Raw genomic sequence first — 21,248 nt, 5'->3', positions numbered from 1 at the left:
TAAATAGCCTTTTAACCTGGAGTACACTTCTTGATTGGAAAAAAAAATTATAAATAAGGCAATGACATTTCTTTGTGCAGATTAACTTCCTGAGGAGGCCGGAAGCAGCAGGCACAGGCATCTTAATGAGCACGCTGTGGACTGTGTGTGGATTCCTGCCTCCAGTGCAGGCGTGTGCAGGAGTGCAGGTGAGGAACAGGGCCTAGTGTGTGGATCGCCAGTGTGGTCTTTCCTTTAACATGCTGCACAGCTATTCTGTGGCAAAGCGGGTTTTTAAAAAAGACTTTATTTATTTTTAGAGTGAGGGGAAGGGAGGGAGAAAGAGGAGAGAAACATCTATGTATGAGAGAAACATGGACCAGTCGCCGCTCACACTCCCCCAACCCAGGACCCGGCCTGCAACCCAGGCATGTGCCCCGACTAGGATTCGAACCAACGACCTTTTAGTTCGCAGGCCAGCACCCAGTCACTGAGCCACATCAGCAAGGCCACAAAGAGTTTCTTTAAAAAACAAAACAAAACACAGATGCTATAAAAACTTCACAATAGTAAGTACAAATTAGGTTGAGATGTTCAAAAATACAATTATTAAAACTATTTTTTCCATTTTCTCCTGCTGACAGTGTTTGAGGATCATCTGGCAGCCTAGCTTTTCACTGAAAATATTTAACGTTTAAACCTCATTTATTCTTCTGCAGAGAGAGAGGTGCATATTCCTGCCTGGCCTCCTTCCTTCTACGGGCGATGAGACAGTGGGTGGAGGTGAACACAGCCCACCCAGGGCAACACCGCAGGCCCTTTAATGAGCACTTGCTGTGAGCCAGGCACTGGGTCACACACCCGACACCCATGACCTCACGTACTCCTTACAGCAACCCTGCAGGGTAGGCACCATTATTATCCCCACTTCACAAATGAGGAAACGGAGACCTAGAGAGGAGCAGTCACTTGTCCTGGGTGACGTAATCAGTGGCAGAGCCAGTTCTTGAGTCTGGGATAAGGACCTCTAACGTGCCACTTGGAGGCTACCCCGGCATTGCCTCCCCTGGCTGCTCTGCCCCTCGACTCAGACACAGGCTCTGGGAGGATGGGGCCAGAGCTGGAGGGCCCCCCTGGAAGCCATCTTCTCAGCCAGGTGGTTCCCCATCCTGAGTTCTGGTCACAGGACAGCAAAGGGGAACAGCCTCCCTTACTCCCCCTCCCACCCCACACAGTCTCAGGAGCTCTTTCCCACTTCTGCTTCTCACCTTCCCCTCCTGCTGCCCACGCCCCGGCCTCCTCTCAAGGCCTGGCCCAGGGCCTCGGCAAGGGTGCCTCTGCCCCAGAGCTGAGCACTCTGGGGCAGCTGGGCAGGTCCTCGTGCACACCTCTGGCCTTCTGTCACCCGAAGGCCAGCTCCGCCCCCGAGCACAACAAAGATCATCACCACTGAAAGGGGCTCACATGGTCCTTTATTGACATGTTAAGGAAGGCAAGGCCTTCCCACTTAGAATATTAACTTTACACATGTCTCCCGCTTTGGTGAGAGGACTCCAGGTGCAGAGGATGGGGAGGAAGAGAGGAGGTGCAGAGGGTTCTTGACCCCTGGCAGGGGCCACAGGACAAACTGAGTGGACAGAAGGTGGGTTATTAAGAAGCATCTTGCTTACTAACATGAAGCCTCATGCCCGAGAGCACAGGTGAGGCCTCATTGGCTTAGAGGAGGGGCCCTTGGAGGGCAGGCACACGGTGCCCAACTAGCCAGCCCAGGCTGGCATCCCAGGGACAGGGCGGAGGTGGGGGACTGTGCCCAGGGCCCCCAGCCCAGGCCTCTGCTCCCCCAGCCTCCCTCCCTGCCCTCTGAGAGAAAGGAGGGTTTGGGCTTCAGCCACGGACTGACAGCCGTTACCGGCAGTGTCTCCTTAAACTACAGAGATACAATGTGTATCAACAGGGTGATCGTTCCTGACCCACCCGGGCAGACAGCCAGAGGTGCCGCGTGGGTCAGAACCAATCCTACAGTATCTTTGGTTTGTGGGTTCCCTTCCCTACTTTAATCCTCCCTCTGTCCAGCCTCCAGGGCTGGCCTCGGGGCTGGGAATGGGCTGCTCGATGGCCCGCACCCCAGCCTGACAGAGCTTGGAGGGTGGCCAGGACTGCCTACTCACTGAGGTGCTGGGACTTGTAGGAGAGGATCTCAGCAGCCAGCTGCTGGGGATCCAGGAGCTGTGGGAAGCGCCTCATCACGGCCTCCACCAGGTGTGGGGGGAAGACGCCACACAGCTTGGTGTACACACTGGCCCGCTCCTTGGCCAGGCTGCCTGCCCCACCCCATGGGCCTCTGTCAGCCCCTGGGCCCGGCACCTGCGGCTCCTGCAGGACTGGGGTGGGTGGGGGCAGCTGGTACGGCTCAGACCAGTACTCTCGAGGTGGAAAGGCAGCCGGCGGGGGTGCATAGTCGGCAGGGACACTAAAGTGGCCAGCACCCATGGCCCGTCCAAAGGCAGGGAAGGCTGGAGTGGCTGGGAGCTCAGCCCCGTAGGGGTTGTAGCCAGCGTAAGGGCCATGAGGTGGGCCTGGCTCACCGGAGCCCCCTCCTCGAACTCCCCACAGTTCTGACATCTGGCTCTCCAGGGAGCCAATGCCTGAGTCCAGACAGCCCTGAGAGGAGTAGGGGAGAGAATCCAGAGTCTGCGGGAACCAGTCTGTGGGCCCAAAGCTGCCGCTGCTGCCCCCACTGGGTGGGAGGCTCCTGCCCGTGGTCCCCGGGGCAAAGGTCTGGGCCAGACTGTCTCGGGGGGGCCCCGAGGGGGCCTGGGCTGCCAGCTTTTTCCTTTCCAGGCTGCACTGCTCATGCTCAGTGGGCAGAGAGCCAGACTGAGATGGCGGTGAAGGCCGCTGGCCACTTTTGTCCTTGCTCGGGGCCCTAGGGGGCGAGAGGAGGGCATTGGCGCGGAGCTCGTCAGCCACGGAGCGCTGGGGGCGGCTTGGCCGCTCAGGGTGGAAGAACCGGCACTTGATCCCATAGGTGCACTTCCTCCCTGCAGAGGAGGAAGGGGGGCTCTGAGCAGGGGAGCTTTCGGACCAGGGTGGCATGGGAAACGTGGGGTTGGGTGGTTCCGAAGAGGAAGAACTTTGGTGAAGGCCAACTTAGGTGAGAGGAAGGGGAAGGAGTGAGGAGGGCCTGGAGGGTGAACCTGGGTCTCTTACCATAGGGACATGGCTGCTTCCTGTGCTCAGCTGTGAGCGGCTTCTTACGCAGGAAGTTATCCAGGCTTGGCCCATGACGGCCCAAGGGGTCATCGGGCGGCATGAACCTGTAGAGTAGGTGGGAGATAGGAGGGGGACTTCCAAGAGCTGGAGGGGGCTGGATGGCGCACCTCACTCGAAATGACAGGAGGGCGGCTCCTAAAGCTGGTGCTCATCCAGTGGGACCAGCCCAGGCAAGGCTCCCAGGCTAGGAGCTCTCCGAGGCCATTAGTGAAGCTGGCAACCTGAAAAACCTAACCCTAGCCCTGGCCCGTGTGGCTGGGCTGGTTGGAACATCTCCCCGTAAACTGAAAGGTCACAGGTTTGATGCCTGGTCAGGGCACATGCCTGGGTTGCAGGTCTGGTCTCCTGTCAGGGCGCGTACCAGAGAGGCAATGATTGATGTTTCTCTCCCTTTCTCTTCCCCACTCTCTAAAATCAATAAGCATGTCCAAGTGAGGATAAAAAAGCCCCATCTGATCTAAGGCTGCATCCACTGGTCAGAGATTCAGCACTAGGACCCTGGAAGGCTCTCTTGGAACCACTGACCACACCCCATCACAAATGCTACTGCTCTGTCCCCCAAATCAAAATCCCCCTGCCTCAGCCTGACCCTTCTGATTCCGGGCCAAGTCAGTCTCCCTCTCAAAGCTGCTTGGAGCCAAGGCCACGCCCTCCAGCGGAGCGCCCCTCCCAGGGCAGAAAGCAGAACGCACTTGTCATTGACGAAGGAGTACATGAGCAGCCGCTCCTCGATGAAGCGCTTCCACTCCTGCCGCTCGCTCTGGAGGTCCCGGTACGTGTCGTTGGAGACCACCACCCCGTCAGACTCGAAGGCCAGCTTGACGATGAAGCGGTCATCGTAGCACACCACCCGCTTGCCGCCCACACGCCGCGACGGTGTGAACACCAGGATCTTCTTCTTCTCCAGTTCCAGCAGGATGTGCCGGTCTAGAGGCAGGGGCACTGGTCAGGGCCCCACCTGGCCCCAAGCCAGGCCCACTAGGCTCCCTAACCTCCCGGTGGCCAGCATGAGGGCTCCTGGCTCCAGGGCAGGGAGCGGCTCTGCCGAGGCCACTGCCATACCTCAGCCCTTCACCTGGACCTTGCACACAGTTCACTCCCTAAAAATCAGGAACACCTAAGAGGCGGGTAGGTCGGCTCAGCAAAGGCTCCAGAGTACAGCACGGGGCTCTGTCCTTGCTGCATCTGGACAACAGGCCTGTTCCTGCCACGGGGTTTGGCTTCGGAGCTCCCCCAGCCAGTCCCGTAAGGGTCTGTGAATGAGCCCCAGCTTGAGCTGGGGCGGGAGATGTGTCCCAGCTCCGTCTCCTACGTAGCCAGGACAAGGCTACGAGAGCCCATCCAGGAAGGGCCACTTTCCCTAGAGTGGGTGGCCCCAGTCTGCCTTCCCCCAGATCTCAAGGCTTCTAGGGAAATAAACTCCGGTTCTACTCCCAAAGGCTGGGGACTCTTGTTGTGAGAACAGTGGCAAACAGCTGGCATTCGTCAGGCACTCACCACGTGCTAGGTGCTCTCCGAAGCACTCGCCACGCATGTGACCCTCATGGCCCTGTGAGGTCACCAACCCCCACCCCGCCTCAGATCGGAAGCAAGTGGCTCAGAGCATAGTGCCCAGAAGTGACAGAGTCAGGATTCAGGAGCCCACAGGCTCACCCCACTTGGTGCTGTCCCTGGGCCACTGGGGATGTGGAGAGCGCCCCACCATTAGCTGAGGGAGGTGCCCAGTACTCGGGGACAGAGGCTGCACGAGGTGACCTCCAGTGATCACCATTCACAGCAGGGATGCTGAGAGCAGCACAAGCCAGGAAAAGAAATGCTGGTCCCTGCTTGAGGCCTAGGAGTCGTCGGTCACATCCAAAGGGTCTGTCCTGGGGAGAACCAGGGCTCCCGGGGCAGCAAGGCCACTCACCTGTGGTGGGCATATCGGGCCGAGGCTGCTCCTTTCTCCAGGATGGTACAAACACTGTGATGTCGGTGTGGCCTCGCTCCAGAAACCAGTTCACGGCCAGCAGGATGCCCCGGCAGGAGAAGACCTCCTTGTTCCCGTGGCTGCAGGAGAGAGGAGGGTGGGGGTCAGCCCACGAGGGTGGCTCACCCTCTCTCCTCTAGGCCTGGAAGGAGGGAGGCGGGTCACACCGCTGCCTGCCGCTGCCCCGGCTCCGCCCACCCCCTCAGGCTGGGGGCCCAAGGCCTGCATTCCCTGCTGGTTCCCACAGGGCCCAGGATGACCAGACCTGGGACTTTCCCTGAGGTTCCATCTTCCAACTGTGAGGAAACGCCCAGGAATCTGGCAGCACTCGATCCCCACATGGGGGAGGATCAGGCTGCTTGCAACACACCTGGGGGCGGGGGAAAGGCTCTGGAGACGTCTGGTTCCTGCCCCACCCGGGGACGCTGGGACCAAGGGGACACCGAGGTGTACAGCAGACTGAGTCACCACCCCTCCCTCATCTGGGGTGGGGGAGGGGAGGCACCCGCCTGGCTAACAGAAGAGAAACCAGATTGTTCTGGATTAAATTTGGATTAAAGTTCATTCCTGCGCTTACCACATGGGCTGGGACTGAGGAGGGCAAAGGGGAAGGAGCCACATCCCAACCTCCCTGGTGGGCAGGCGGGCAGGCTGGGACAGACAGATGGACGGAGGAGGCTGCCGAAGGGCCTTTCAGTTTGAAAGTGAAAGGATATTGCTTTTCTCCCAAGACTGCCAATTCCCCCAAATGCCTACATTGCCTCTCTTCGCCTCTCTCAGACAGGCATGACCTGAGGCAGGACTGTCTGGACCAGGGGACGCGGAGAGTGGAAGAGCTGGGACATGGGACATGGGACACGCCCCTGCTGCGCTCTCAGGACCAGAGCCCACTGGGTCCAGAAGAAAGCTCTGAGGTGCTGCTAGGTTGCTCTGACTCAGTTTCTCTCTCTGAAAAATAGGCCCGGTCATCTAAGTCCTTCTTAAGGGCCCATATCAGTGGGTCAACTGTTTTCTCGGGGCCAGAAAAGTGGAGTGTCTCACTGGATTCCTGGGAGGGTGGGAGGGGTGGGGGGCTCCCAGATAATACTGGGTGTGGTGGATGGGCTTAGGACCAGGCTGAGGGGCTTGGAGGAGGCCAGCTGGGGGCCCCTCCCAACACTGCTCCCCTCACTAATTCCTAGCGAACAACTCAGACACTCCTATTTGGCAAATAGAACAGAATAAACGTTACACAAAAGAGGCAAGTCCATGGCCAACCACATCCTGTGGGTGGCTCTTGGGGGGGGATGTTGAGAGCTGAAGCCCCAAGAGTACGTAGAGAGGGAGGCAGGGCAGCTGGGGGACACAGGAGCTGTCTGCGGGTGAAGCTGGGACTCCCAGGTCTGAAGTCTCTGTAAACTGTAGGGGAGGCAAAGTCCAGCCGGAAGGCCATGCTCATCCCCACCAGGTGGGGCCCCCCGCTGCCAGGTGCATCCGCCAGCCCGGAAGGCCATGCTCATCCCCACCAGGTGGGGCCCCCCGCTGCCAGGTGCATCCGCCAGCCCGCTTACGATAAAAGTTAATGTTTACTGAGCAACTTCAGCCAGGCCCTGATCTACGTGCTTACCACCACTGAATCACCAGCCAGCCTCAGAGGGAGGGTGCTGTTATTACAGGTTCCCCTCCCCTTTATTCAGATGAGAAAGCCATGCCCCACAAAGGGCAACTGCCTGCGGGCATCATACAGTGGGAACGAAGATGCCGTCCCAGAGCCTGTGCTCCTAACCAGTGTGGGTGTTACCCTCAGACAGGGGCCAGTCCTGATGGGGGGTGTCAGGGGGGCTGTGCAGCGGGGATTAGTGGGTACCCAGCTTCTATTAGGGGCCAGATGCATCCTTGCTCCTCGCTGAAGAGAAGGAAACCAAAGCTCCAAAACTCGCCTAAGTTCCCCTGGCTAGCGGTAAGAGACCGATCTTGAACCCATGTCTGGGGCCACTGGATTGCCTTTCTGTCCCCAACAGCAAGCCCCGGAGTTTACTGAGGAGAAAAGCTTCCAAACTCGAGTCTGAACCAAGCATTAAGAGGCAGGGGACTCATAACGTTAACAGCACATCTGGCCAACTTCTGCCCCTCCATCAGGGCCCGTGTGATGTGTCACCCCCTCTGGGAAGCCGTCCCTGACCTTCCAGGATGGGTCAGGTCCCTGGTCTGCCCTCATCGCGCTCACTGCAGTGAGAGGGACTAACGTTAGCTGTAGGGAGCCACTCCGGGCCTGGGAGGGCAGTACCTGCTGTTCTGCCTCCCCTGTCACATTACTCCTGTCCCTGGGTCTTCTGCTGTCTCCCCAAGACTGTGAGGGTGTAATCATCTCTGGCTTGGCTTCCTCTCTCAGGTGCGCAGTCTGCCCATGCATCCACCTACCTCCTCCTATTTACACGTGTGTACACGCATATGCCCCATCCTAGGCCAGCATCTTCCAGCCCTGGGACTAAATGAGATGCCAGGGCTTCCAGGACAGTGTACTGCCTCTGGGCATCCCAAACCTTGGCCGGGGGCAAGTCTGCACTCCGCAGCCCCAGCCTTCACAACAGTCCCTCTGCGGGTCATCAGAGCCTTACTCCTGGCAGAAGGAGAATATTAGTACTGCCTCCCAGGCCGGGGGTGAGTGCTCCCCTCAGCTAACTTTGGCCCCTCTCACTGCAATGGAGGAAGCTCTGCTGGCAAAGGAAAACCAGACATCCTCCCACCCCACTGCAGTCCTGTTTGCCCAGAAGGTCAGGGCCCCTCGGCCTGACTAACTAGACATGGGTAAGACATGTAGGAGACTCCAGCTCAGTGGCTCCTACGGTAGGACAGAGGGCAGGGCCAGGCTACTCAGGTGAAAAGATCTGCCAGGGCTCGGCCCAGCTAGAGAAAAATTCCCTTAGAAGGAAACAGAGGTGAATTTCCCCACGATTTGCATATGGTGGGGGCTGGCCCGCCTGCCCTTGTGGGGGAGGGGGTGGCAGGGCAGGAACCCAGAAACAGCTGAGACAGGAAGTCTGAGGCTGGAATTCCCCTCCAGATACAGCCTCAGCTCAGAAACCCCCAGCGGCTCTGCCTCTCTTGCCAGCTCTTCTGGCCAACCCCCTTTGCGATCTGCCCCTCCTCCTTCCCAGGCCCCTCCTTCTTTTGCCAGGATACAAACACACACAGCACATGGCTACCCAGGGCTCAGCACTGGCCCACGCCCCCAGAGAAAGGAGTCACTGACCCATCTCAGCCACAAACTGCTGGAAACTGAGAGGGGACCCCTAACTTTCAAAGCACATACTGTGACCAGCTGCCGCTGACATGTGGTAGCCAGCTTGACCCAACCTTCCACCCAGGCTTAGACCATTTCAGAGATGGGAAGACTGACCTAAGAGGGCTACGTGGTCCTGGAAGTGGGAGGGGCTGAGGGGCCAAGGGCAACAAGGCCTCAGGCAGCCCACCTGGGAGAGCCCTGAGGGCAGCCAGTGGAGAAGCCCTGCCTGCACCCCACCCTGCGTCTAGGGTCTCCCTGTCCACACCCACAGGAACTCTTCCTTGTGAACAATCTGTCTGCCAGCCCTGACTCACCAGCCCTCATTGGCTGGATTGGAGGAAAGCAGGGCCAGGGACAATTCTGGCCCCATCCGACCCCATTCCCTGTTAAAGCCTGCATGGGGGGAAGGGGTGGTGGGGTTGAGTCCTGGCTCTGGCCCCAGGGGGCCCAGTCCAGCCCAGGTAGCTCCAGCTGAATCAGCATGGACCCAAGTCACAGCTCACCTGAAGTCAAAGCATCAAGTCACAGGCCCATACCCTCCTTGTAGAGCCAGACACTCGAAGTCACCCTTGGTCATCGCTACAAAGGCCTCAGGAGCTGGGCCTGCTTCCATGGGAGCCCAGGTCTGAGACAGCAAGGCCTCAAAGGTCCCAGACCCCGAGCCATTATAATAATATCAGCTACTGCTGTTCCCGGAGTAGTGACTCTCTCCGGGTACTGCACTGATGCCTTACAACTGCCACGTAAAGGGCTGGGTTCGACCTCTCTTACAGGTAAGGAAAGGGGACTCAGGGAGGGTAAGTGATTCCGAGTCCTTCTAATGTGTGAGCTGGTGCCCTGTGTGATCCCTTCCACGGTACTGCCTCATGTCACAGAGGAGGAACTGAGACTGAGAGTTTGGCCCTTGGGAAGAGACAAAGAGCACAGGGTGGGCTCTGGGGACAGAGGACCCAAGTTTGAATCTTTGCTGTACTGCTTCCCAGCAGTGTGGCCCTGAGCAAATCTTTGAGCCCCTAAAGCATTCCTAGCAAACCCACTTCCAAGAAGCCATGAGAATTACAGGAGCCTCCTGGCACACAGTAGGGCCTCAATAATGGTCTTTCCCTTCCTCTAGACTAGTGTGTGAGAAGAGGCCCCTCTACCAGAGGTGCAGAGACAGGGCCACCATCCCTGGTCATGTTCTGGCTGCAGAAGTAACACGTACCTCATGGCCACGTTACTCCCATCGATGACCACAGGCCTCAGGTCACTGCCGTCCTTGTCCTCCTCTAGGGGTGAGGGCTCCAAGGTGGGAGCCTTGGGAGTGCCCCCACCTCGGGGGACCAGAGGAGGCTGAGGGTCTGGCGAGGCCTGGCGTTCCCGCTCAGCTGCTGACCCATGTTTCACCAGCTCGCCCAGCACTGTGTTGGTGTCTGCATGGACTCCCAGCTTCTGCAGGACGCTGTGGATCTCAGCTGATGAGTAGCCCAGCTTTCGGAAGAAGTCCACCTTCATCTGCAGTTCTGCCGCTGATGCCTCCTCAGTGGGGGGCTTCTGGGCTGACCTGGTGGTAATGTGGCAGCTGTGGCTATCTTCAAGTTCCCACAGACTCATGGTGGGGGCCTGGCTTCCTGGGTGGGCCTCTCTCCACTCACAGGTCAGACTGGTGGAAGGCACCTGTCATAGCTCCTTGTAGGAAAACCACAAGGGTTAGGGATAGGGAATGGCTCTCTTTCCATCCCTCTCCTGCCCTGCCCCACCCAACAGGATGAGGCAACACTGGCGGCACTATGCAAATCCATCTTCAGAGGTTACCTCTGTTGGGCCTTTCAAAAGCTCTCCCAGCTAGGGATCATCATTCCCAAACATGCAACTGAGCCACAAACGTTAAGAACTGGCTCAAGGTCATCCAGCTGTTGGGTGCTGTCGCAAGAATTCGAACTTAGGCAGTCTGACTCCACCTCCTACCCCAAGCTCAGCCCCACAGCAACCCAGGGGACTCAGATGTCCTAGGAGGCCTTAGAAGACCTGCCGCGCCCCCACAAACTGCGGGGCGGCGCGCTGAGATGGAAACCCTGGGTTGGAAGTGCGCTGTAGGAAGGCCGGGGGCTTCCCCGCTGAGGCCTTCGCCCCCACCCGCCTGCCCGGCGCTCGTAGTCGGGCACAGGAGACGCAGAGCCCGTGGCCGAACTCCTGGGCCGGGGGAGGAGAACTTTCTGGGAAGACCCACCGGCGAGAAAAGTTGCTGGGAAACTTGGTTGGCCAAGGGCTCGGTGACGCACAGGCTGTCCCGGCCCCAAGCTCCCTAGGCTCCCCCTCGGGAGCCTGATCTCCCTTTCCCCAGGGTCCCCTAACTTGGGCTAAGTTGAACGGGGTCCCTAGAACCGGCGAGGCCGGAGGGGACCAACCCTACGTCCCTCCTCCTCCGGTTAGTTCAGCGGAGACAACCCCCACCCCTCCCCTCCCCACAGCCCGCGCCCCTCCAAGCGCAACTCACCCCACCGTGCGCCCTGAGGCGGCCGGCGGCCTCTCCATGGGGCCGAGTCCCAGGGGGCAAGGCCGGCGGCGCCTTTATACCGGGCGGTGGGCGGGCAGGTTGCCCTGAGGACTGATACGCGGAAGCCCCGTAGGAGAAGAGCTAGTCAGCCACCGCCCCTTCCTGCTCCGCCCCGCGCCCCCCCCCGCCCCGTCGTTGGCCCCGCCCCGTCACTGGCCCCGCCCCACCCCGCCCCCGCCCCTGGTTCCGCCGCAGCGGCGGAGGATTGCTGCCTGGGCCTGGAGTTGGTACTGGGGGCACCGGGACGCCGCCCAATTCGCAGGCTTCCAGGCCCGGACGGTGAGGCGATCCAGAGGGCGGGAGTGCACGATCCCCGTGCGGGAGGTTAGGACAGGCTGGACTAGGTAGGCGCACCGAGTCAGGCACTACTGACCGAGGTGCATGCAGAGTTGCAGGGACAGGTACAGTCATGTACACCCAGACGCTGGACAAGTACGGCCTCCAACTGTTGAAGGTGCAGTCAGGGAGGCATTGAGTGCGTCAGGTACACAGAGTTTGACCCACGCATCATTGTAGGCAGGGTCATAGTAATAAAGACAGGTACACCCAGACAGACACTTCTCACGTCTAGACACGAAGACTCAACATGTACCCTGTGACTGGAGCAGGTCCACCGAGGTGGGGCCACACTCAGCGCCAGGCACGCGTTTTCTGAAATAAGGACCTTACCAGGGGAGAAAGGCAGGTACAACTAGCAGATAAACAGTGACGGAGGCGGAAAACCAGGCAATGGAGGCGCATTTACACCAGCCACCACCTGAATGTTCACAGAATTCTCTTACGCAGCTACGAAGCTCACTGGGCCACCCAGTCCTCCATGGGAATGTGTTGAGGCTCCCAGGTCAGCCAGTCATGACCCCACGTGGAGCACAGCACTTTACAGCTTCTGCCTATGGGCTGAGCTGAGGAAGACAGCGGTTACTATGTCCATTTTACCCTAGAGAAGTTCAGAAAAAGCTTAATTGCTCCAGCTGGAAAGACTGGGTCCAGGAGCTTCCTTTCCAGGGCATCAGGTGCCACCTTTGCCACTTTTGAAACCACCAGTGCCCTAGGGCAGAGGGGAAGCTCTTGTGGTGGAAGAGTGAGGCCTGGAACCTGCCTTCAAGTGTGTGTGTGTGGGGGGGTGTGACCACAGGGAACAGGGAACCCACGGGGTAGAAGACCAGTCCTTGGCAGTGCCATCGGCCCACTCTGCAGATGGGGAAACTGAGTCCCACGGAGCCAAAGCACTCAATGCCTAGTGCTTCCTGCATGCGCCAATACTTCAGTTACATTTTTTCTGCCCTACCATAGGCCTGTATCCGGTCAGGTTGCATGCTATTAGTGTTGTAACCAAAACTTGTTCATTGTAAAAGACACTGTATACTCTTGACATGTGCAACTGAATGGATAAAAATAACAAAACATCCAGGTCTCTATCACCTAACTTAAAAAACCAGACCTGTGCCAGTACCTCTGAGGCTCTCCATGTGCCTCCATGGCGACCCCCGCCCCTCATGGGAGCGGCCACTGTCCTGAGCGCCGTTCTAATTGTGCTAATCATTTCTTCGATTTCTAAAGTGTTATCACCTGTGTATGAATCCCCAAAGAATATATTGTTTTGTTTTTTATTTTTTTACTTTGTGCAAATGGAGTCATTCTATATGCTTATGTGACTTCCTTTTCATCCCAAATTGTTTGTTTTAAATCCATTTTTATTGGCTCTGTTCCTCTAATTTATTTATTTCGCTATTGAATAATGTTCCACTTTAGAATGTACCACTGGTCATTTATCCATTCTCACGTTAGGAGATGTTGTTCGTAGGCTTTCTTTTTCTGCTACTACAGAGAGTGTGCTTTGGATACCCCTGTGCCTATCTTAACACAGGCGAAGAGTTGAGGAACCGGAGAGTTAGAAAGGTGAGGTCCCTTGCCCAGGCTCCCGCAGCAGGTGGAGTCGAAGCCACACAGCTCTCCCCAAGGCACCCATCTCCGCATCGACACCTGCTTGATCCTGGGGCCCGCAGACCACCCCAGGGAGGAGGGAGCATGCATCTGTAGTTTGGTCCTGAAGCTGTTTCCCTTCTCTGAGCCCCCCAGGGAGCACGGCGACCTTGTGGCATGCTCACAGCCACTCCCACTGAGCACTGTGTATGCTGCACCCCTCATCTTTCCAACAGTCCCATTTACAGTTGAGGAGAGCTTAGTGATGCTAGGCATTTATTCATTGTAGTAACTACGTTTAAGGTAGGAAAGATGGCAAGTAACGAGTTCGGGTTAATAATCATAACGATAAGTCAAGCATGCCACCGCAATAATGCCTCTCATTTGTACTCACCAGGCGATGGGCACTGTGCCAGCACCTTGCAGACACTTCCACGCCTTTGCCTCGGCTTCTTCCCCAGCCCAGGAGTGTCCTCCCCTGCCCCCTCTCCACTGCTGCCTGGCCAATTCCATTCATCTTGTTAATGATGTCACCTCCTCTGTGAGGCCTGCCGGACTTCTTAGAAGCTGCGTTGCTTCCTCCTCTTTGCTCCCCGCTGTGTCCCTAAGTGCTGGATTGTGATTGCATGATTGGGACCTCCTCTGGGGCCAGGACTGGGCTGGGACTCCACCCATGCTCCCAGGCTCCATGCTGCCCAGCACGGGGGCCAGTGGGAGCTGGCAGGACTGAGTGATGAGTCACACAGCTCTGCGCCCTCCCAGAGAGAGCGAAGTCTAGCTCTCTTCCGGCTCCTGAAGGCTACTGTTTCCTGAGAAGTCCACTCTCTTCTGTAGAAACCAGGGCTGTTCCGGGGAACCCCTGCTCCACTTACAGCTGGATTTTGCAAACCTTGTCCCCAATACCCAGGAGGCCTCTGGACCTCCTGGTGCCCAGCCACACACCCCTCTACCTCTTGCATGCATGATGCAGTAGCTGGGCTTGCCAACTTCCTTCCTGGAACCTTCGTGCTCTCCTGACATCTGCCTGTACCTGGACGGCCTGGACGAGGTCTGCAGAGCTCCAAGGCTGGCCACCCCCTGGGTGAAAGGAGGGGGGCGGGGAGGGGTTGCCAGAAAGGGAAACGTCCCAGGATATTAAATCCCTTGCCCTTTGGTGGCTCCGCTGGGCAGCTGAGACTCCAGTGGACGCAGGACCTAGGCCACCTCTGTAGGAAGGGTAGGCAGGCTGCCCCCGACCCTTAGCAGAGTGGCTGCAGAGGTTAAATTCAACAAAGCCTGAGTAAGACTTCTGGTACATTTAAAAAAGACTTGTCGCAATAGAGATACAAAAATTGAAGTATGTTTTAAACTGTAATTGAACACATTAACACTTTCCATCACGTATTCAAATGCAGTGCAATGTATTTGGACTATTACCAAGGTACCTGGAGTGTTTGTTTGAAAAATATATTACTTCCTTGGGGAAATGGCTGACTCTAGGGCGGGGCAGGGAAAAGGTGGGCCCGGAAGGTCTGCTGGTGCCAGAGTTAGGAAGTGCTCAAAACACAAAAAGGTGGGGTGTGCCACAGGGACCCAGCAGCCACAAGCCCCCAATGGCCAAAGCCGCAACAGTTAGAGTGATACAGTAAATAATAGTGTTAGATTATAATCCAAAGCATCAAATCCATATGTGGTAGAAATAAACGACTGACTAATGACCACACTAGAAGAGACAGGTTTTCCCAATAGTGTATGTAGATTCTCCTCCCGTCAGCTCCATTATCTCCTCCTCTCTGCCTGGTAGTAACTTCACAGTGGGGAAACTGACCGACACCACCTTGACCAAGGGATCCAGGTTCACATCGCCAGTGGTGGGTAAGTCAAGTGGATTCCAAGAGGGGGCACTTCACTTCGGTGGTATTCTTCCCCCAAACTCATAGCCCCAGAGAAAAACACCAGACAAACCCCAGCTGAAGGATATTCTACAAAATACTTGACCAGGACTGTCAGAACCGGAAGGGGTGTGAGAAGCGAGGAAGGACAGAAACAGTCACAGGCCGGAGCAAACCAGGAGACAGGTAGATGGGGGGCGCGTGGTTTCCTGGGTCGCATCCTGGACCAGAAAGAGCATTGACGGGAAAGCTGGTTCAATTCGAATAAGGTCTGCACTTCGGTTAAGGGAGCTGTACTAAAGGTGTTTTTATGTTTGGTTTTGGCAACGCAGCACCATGGTGTGAGACAGCATTAGGGGAAACTGAAACCACGTGAGAAATCTATGGGAACTCTCTGTACTACCTTTGCAGGCTCTTTGTAAATCTACAATTAATCCCGAAAGTAAAAAGCTTATTTAAAAATATAATTCCATGGGCCTTGCAGGTAGTATGTTTGAGTAATAAAGCCAGATGTCTTTGTTCATTTCCACTGGTATATGGACATAGCTGAGCATCGCTTTTTGGAGACAGTGTCCAAAGTCTAAACTTGGGGACTTTTTGTCTTTGGAGCCCTTCGCAGCTGGCCCTCTTGCTCCCCTCCTCTCCTCAGTTCCCTGCTCTGTCTTTTCTGAACTTGAATGCTCATATTCTTCACCATTAGGCTGGGGAAGCCCCGAAGAGATTGATCAGCCTGAAACCTGTGTTTTACAGCCAGGGAGACTGAAACAGGGAAAGGGATTTGCCCCCGGTCATGTGGCAAGTTAATGTAGGCAGAGCTGAGAATGGGACCAGCCATGCCTTCTCCATCCCAGGCGTTCCTGGCCCCATTTGCTGGAGATGTGGGGATCAGATGTGTACGGGTGCTCAGAAGTATTCGTGGCTGACTTTCGGACCTGATAAAGACGACCCAACTGGAGAGAACAGTAGGCTCTCAGTTGTTGGAGAGGGTGGGTGTAGGGAAGTCTTCCCTTGGCCTCACTGTGCACTCCCTAGCCAGTGAATCCCACCTGGTTTGGAAGATCCAGGAAGAGATGGGTGTAGGAATGAGGCTGCCTGGCTCCTCCCCCATGCTGGAGCCACTGCGGTAGGAGTCAGGGATATGGCAAAGCCCTGAGAGTGTGCAGAGGCCTGGATTCCAGTCTGGAGGTTGGACACTTCCTAACCTGTACTAGGGGACACAACTTTGGTGGTGTGGGAAGCTGTCAGAGAGGGCCCTGGCTTTCCCTAGAGCCAAGAGACTGGGGCGGGTCTGAGGTGGTCCTGCAGCTTAGCATGCCAGGGTGGATGTTCTTGCCCTCTGGCCCCTGTCCCAGGGCCTCCTTTTCTGCCCCTTCACTGTGTTGTCAAACTGAACCGTCTTGGTCTGGGGCACCACCGTCTCCCTACCTGCCTGGCTCCTTGAAGATGCATCTCCGGGACAGGACCTGGCACGATGCTTCGTGAATCAATGCAAGAGTGGGCCTGAGCAGTTCCAGGTGTGTTTTGCTATGGACCTCTCTGTTGCATCCCATTTTCCAAGTCCAGCTCATGGATGTCTCCTAGTGTATGAAAAGGGCGCTCATAGGCCTAAGAACTCCGGAGCTTGAGACTTACCTGTAGTCTCCAGCTGAGCCACCCGTGAACGGTCATATGGGAGTGGAGAGCTAAAAACTGGATGTGGATGAACTAGGCCAGGCCTAACCAGAGTCAGGAGCCTGCTGCCTGCTGGGCTGATGTCAGCTCTTGTGGGCAGAGTCGCCACCCACAGAGGGGGTTGTCACTGTGACCAGATCACAAGATCCTGGAGGTCACGAATGTGCAGCTCACGTGCTGTTACGAAGTTCAGACAGGCTGCAGGAACCCTTGCTGGCTCGTAAGCCTGCTGTAGGAAACGTGCTGGCTGCTTCTACAGCACTGTCTGACCGATTCCCCTTCCTAACAGTCCTGGGGATTTCCCAGCCTTGTGATCTGGTCAGAAATGACCCCATTCTAAGAGTGGGGCCTAACTGGCTTAAGCAAATGTCTTCTGGGCTGTAGTAATTGGTTGGAATAAGGCACATGATCCCAATCGGGCCAACCTGAGTCTCAACTGTGGGCTTTTTTTTTTTTTTTTTTGAGCTAACTGGGCAGGCTCTCTGTTTCTTGCCAATCACAAATGAGAAAAGCAAGCAGTGCCATGGGCTTCTGGAAGCCACCTTGAGACACAGCATAGGAGGCAGAGTCAAGAGACTGAAGGACATAGGGCCTTGGAAATAGCTACTGAATCAAGCCTTGCCTGAAGCTATGCCTGGATTTTGATTTTTTGGTTATGTATTGTAAATCCATGAATCCTATCACTCACAACAAAAAATATCCTTTATAATGGTAACAATAATTAGTAACTATTAAGTATATAACAATCACCTAAACATCGCTTAGGGGATAACATCTTACAAAATATGAGGTCTGTGGGGATGGATTGGAAATAATAAAACAGACTCTTAGAGATGAAAGGTCAGCAGATTGCTGATCTAGTTCAAGCTTTACAGTTTGGCACGTGGTAAAACTAAGGCCCAGAAAGGTCAGGAGATTTACTCCAGGTTTTATAGCTGCTCAGTAGGGCCTCCTTACTCGGTTCATTAACTCTTGATGTTTAACGATACTAATCGAAGTGCTCCAATGTCTATGCGTTCCTTGTGAAATCACTACATGTTTTTCTCTTGTATCTGTTTTTCCAACAGACAGAGAATGACAATAATCCTCTTCATTTTGCAAATAGGAAGGCAGAGCCCAGCGAGCCTTAAAGATTTGCCAAAAGTCATACAGAAAGGCAGTGGTAGAGCTGGCTCTGGAGGCCCCATGTGCTGAGTGTCATTAAGGTTCGACCTTCTCTATCTCGCCCCTTGTGCCAGCCGCTTCTGCCTGTATTAGGGGAGGAGTAAAGATTAGGGGTGTGGTGTGGGCCCTTCTCCTGGCCTTCCTTTTCAGCTGCCCAGGGATTAAAGAGGACTTGAATTGTATGGGCCAAGAAAGCGATCGTGGGCCCTGGCAGATGGATCCGTTCCCTTAACCTTAGGAGAACCAAGGCACTGAGGATATTTTTGTTGCCAGAGCCTCCAAAAGGGAGGCCGAGCTAGAGCGACGAGAGGCATCACACATGAGATTCTGGCTTCAGAATCCATGTGACCTCAGCTCTGACACCTTCCCTCCCCTGCCCAAAACCTTCCGAGGTTCCTCAACATTTTCAGCAGCCACAGGGTTGATATGTACAGCTAGACAGGTGGTGCACTGCACAATGTGGATAATGATCTGAATGGCGGCCCCTGGAGTTGTGCGGTTCACAGCTTGCACAACCAACCACACACAGTGAGCCCAGGTCTCGTTTCTCAACACGTTTGGGCACTCATACTGTTTCACAGCGATCAGTGACCTTATAAGCCCTTTTTTTTTTTTTTTAAGATTTTATTTATTTACTTTTAGAGAGGAGAAGGGAAGGAGAAAGAGGGAGACATCAATGTGTGGTTGCTTCCCGCATGCCCCCTACTGGGAACCTGGCCTGCAACCCAGGCATGTGTTATCGACTGGGGATCGAACCGGTGACCCTTTGGTTCGCAGGCTGTCACTCAGTCCACTGAGCCACACCAGCCAGGACACAGCCCTTTTTTTGAATAAAAAACATGTCATCATTTTTGCAAGCTAAAGAAGATTATCTTGAGGAAATTTAAAGATTTTATTTATTTAATTTTAGAGACGGGAAGGGAGGGAGAAAGAGAGGGAGAGAAACATCAGTATGTGACAAATACATCGAACAGCTGCCTCTCATACACCCCCAGCTGGGGACCTGGCCCACAACCCAGATATGTGCCCTAACTGGGAATCAAACCAGTGATGTTTTGGTTCACAGGCCAGCACTCAATCCACTGAGTCACACTAGCCGGGGTAAGAACATTTATTTGAGGTCAGTCTGATTCCAAAGATTGTATTAAAATTTTATATTTAATAAGATTTAGTATTTTTTTAAAAAGATTTTTAAAATTTATTTTAGACAGAGGGGAAGAGAAGGAGAAAGGGAAACATCAATGTGTGGTTGCCTCTCGTGCGCCCCCTACTGGGGACCTGACCCATATTGCAACCCAGGCATGTGCCCTGACTGGGAATCAAACTGGCAACCTTTGGTTTGCAGGCCAGCACTCAATCCACTGAGCCACACCAGCCAGGGCAAGTGTGTGTTTACTATTTTTAAAGGCTACTTTTGACCCCCTCCTATTTTATAAACGAAGCCTACTTTTTAATAGAATTAAATACTTTTGTGAGGAAAAATCAAGATTTATAGACAAATAAAATATTTCGTCAGGCTTGGTTTGGGGTCTGAATGTATGCTGAAATTATCTTTATAGATTGAAATTTAACTACATGCTATGAATTAGAACAATAGATAGAATTGCTTTCAGTACATACGAATTTAGAATTTTTGCATCTTATGCTTTATTTTTGTGATTTACCTAGTTATTTTGAAAACAAATTTTGTACTTTGTTCCTAAACGAGGAGGTAAGAGAGAAGATATCATCTCTTCAAATAACCCATTTCAAGTATGAATAGCTGTTATTTCCAAAAGATGAAAAGCTAAAATGGCTATATTTTCTCTTTCTAGTATTGGGTTTTGAAGTACTAGAGGCATCTTGATGTTCTACACAAGATTTTTTTTTTGAGCAGGTGATAAACAATGTAAAATATTCAAAAAGTACAGGTGTGTTTATAGTAGAACCAAATCTTTTTTCCATGGTCCTTAAAATGATTCCACTCTCCAGGAAAAACTGAAGTTAGCAGTTTCTTATGTATCTTTCCGGATTGAATCTATGCTGCTACAACAAATATATATATTCTGCTTTGTTTCTCTTTATTTTTATGCAAACGAGCCCCTCTATACAACCAACTGCACCTTGCTTTTCTCAATTCATAGTAAACCTTTGAGACAATTCCAATCAGTACGCCTGTTACGTGGCCTCATTATTGAAAAATACTCAGTTGAAAATTATCCCACTGTAAGGCTTATTTAGGCCGCTTTGGACGGAGAGACATTTAGGCTGTGTCCGATCTTTTACTATTACAAACAGTACTGCAGCACAGACCCTGGGCTTCTTGCCGCCGGGCGGTTGTGCAAATGTGTGCGCAGTACGCTAAGCTCGTCTAGCTGGGTCAAAGGGTGCATTAGTTTGCTAGCTGCCATAACATAGCACCACCAACTGGGGGACGAAGCAACTGAAATTTATTATTTCCCAGCTCCAGAGGCTGGATGTCCAGGATCAAGGTGTGGGCAGGGTCGGTTCCTTCCAAGAGCTGGGAGGGAGAATCTGTTCCAGGCTTCCCCCATGGATTCCCGCGGTTTTGCTGGCAATGTTTGGTGTACCTTGGCACATCACCCCTCCTCTGCCTTGATGTTCACGTGGTGTTCTCCCTCTGTGTGTGGGTGTCCTAGTTTCCCCTTTTCATAAGGATGCCAGTCATATTGGATTAGGGCCCACTGGACTCCAGTATGACCTCATCTTCACTAATGACATCTGCAAGGACCCTATTTCCAAATAAGGTCACATTCCAAGGTATTCAGGGCTAGGACTTCAACACAGGAGTTTGGGGGATTGGTGAGGGGGCGACACAACTCCTAACAGAGAGCATGTGAGCATTCACCTTTAGAAAAATATTGCTAAGTTGCTCTAAATATTTTCTAAATATTTAGAAAAATATTACCTTCCCCCAGCAATAATGAAAATAGCCCATGTTACCATATCCTTGCCAGCACACCAGACGTTTTTTTAAAAATATTTTATTTACTTATTTTTAGACATAGGAGAAGGGAGGGAGAAAGAGAGGGAAAGAAACATCAATGTGTGGTTGCCTCTCGTACGTCTCCCATTGGGGACCTGGCCCATAACCCAGGCATGTGCCCTGACTGGGAATCGAACCAGTGACCCTTTGTTTCTCAGGCCGGTGCTTAATCCTTTTACCACTCCTCCGGGGTGGCTTTGCCTATGAAATAGTTTTCAGTTGTTTTTATTTCAATAACAAGTTTATACACATCATGGATCGATGGCTAAAATCACAAATTATAAAAAGAATTGATGCTGAAATACAAGTTAATAGGAAACAATTTTTGAGGAAAAGGCCTCCGCAAATTCCCCACATCTACATGCTGCTCACCCCTGGGTCACGGTCTAACACGTGTTTGATGAGCACTGTTGAACCACCATGTGCCCAGCAGGACCCTAAATTGGGTCCCTACTTTACACCTGTGCCAAAATTTATTCCAACACATAAAAAAACTACACGTAAAAAGGAAACCATAAATGTGCTAGAAAACAATGGGAGAATTTGTGTCAGAATTTTCGAGTTAGAGAAGCCTTTATAAGTAGCACACACACACAAAAAACCCCAAGCCA

General features: G+C 53.9%; 1 protein-coding gene across 3 annotated transcripts; it reads right to left on the bottom strand.

Annotated features, from left to right (window-relative positions):
• Positions 1–1,434: 1,434 nt before the first annotated feature.
• Positions 1,435–13,359, bottom strand: ZC3H12A (zinc finger CCCH-type containing 12A). 3 transcript variants are annotated; one of them, XM_045190844.2, is made up of 6 exons: positions 13,340–13,359; positions 9,691–10,154; positions 5,162–5,301; positions 3,945–4,179; positions 3,190–3,296; positions 1,435–3,020 (listed from the first exon to the last, which is right to left on the bottom strand). In XM_045190844.2, the coding sequence occupies exons 2-6, from the start codon at positions 10,077–10,079 to the stop codon at positions 2,140–2,142; spliced, it is 1,752 nt and encodes a 583-aa protein (XP_045046779.1). In that variant the 5' UTR covers positions 10,080–10,154; positions 13,340–13,359; the 3' UTR covers positions 1,435–2,139. The 3 variants fall into 3 exon arrangements, with proteins under 3 accessions (XP_045046779.1, XP_024410351.1, XP_053776719.1); XM_024554583.3 differs by lacking the exon at positions 13,340–13,359 and adding an exon at positions 10,963–11,084; XM_053920744.2 differs by lacking the exon at positions 13,340–13,359 and adding an exon at positions 10,963–11,077 and having other exon boundaries at positions 9,691–10,029.
• Positions 13,360–21,248: the final 7,889 nt, after the last annotated feature.

The sequence above is a fragment of the Desmodus rotundus genome, chromosome 3, assembly GCF_022682495.2.
Source record: "Desmodus rotundus isolate HL8 chromosome 3, HLdesRot8A.1, whole genome shotgun sequence".
Classification (NCBI taxonomy): Eukaryota; Metazoa; Chordata; class Mammalia; order Chiroptera; family Phyllostomidae; genus Desmodus; species Desmodus rotundus.
This window is presented reverse-complemented; position numbering and strand designations above follow the sequence as displayed.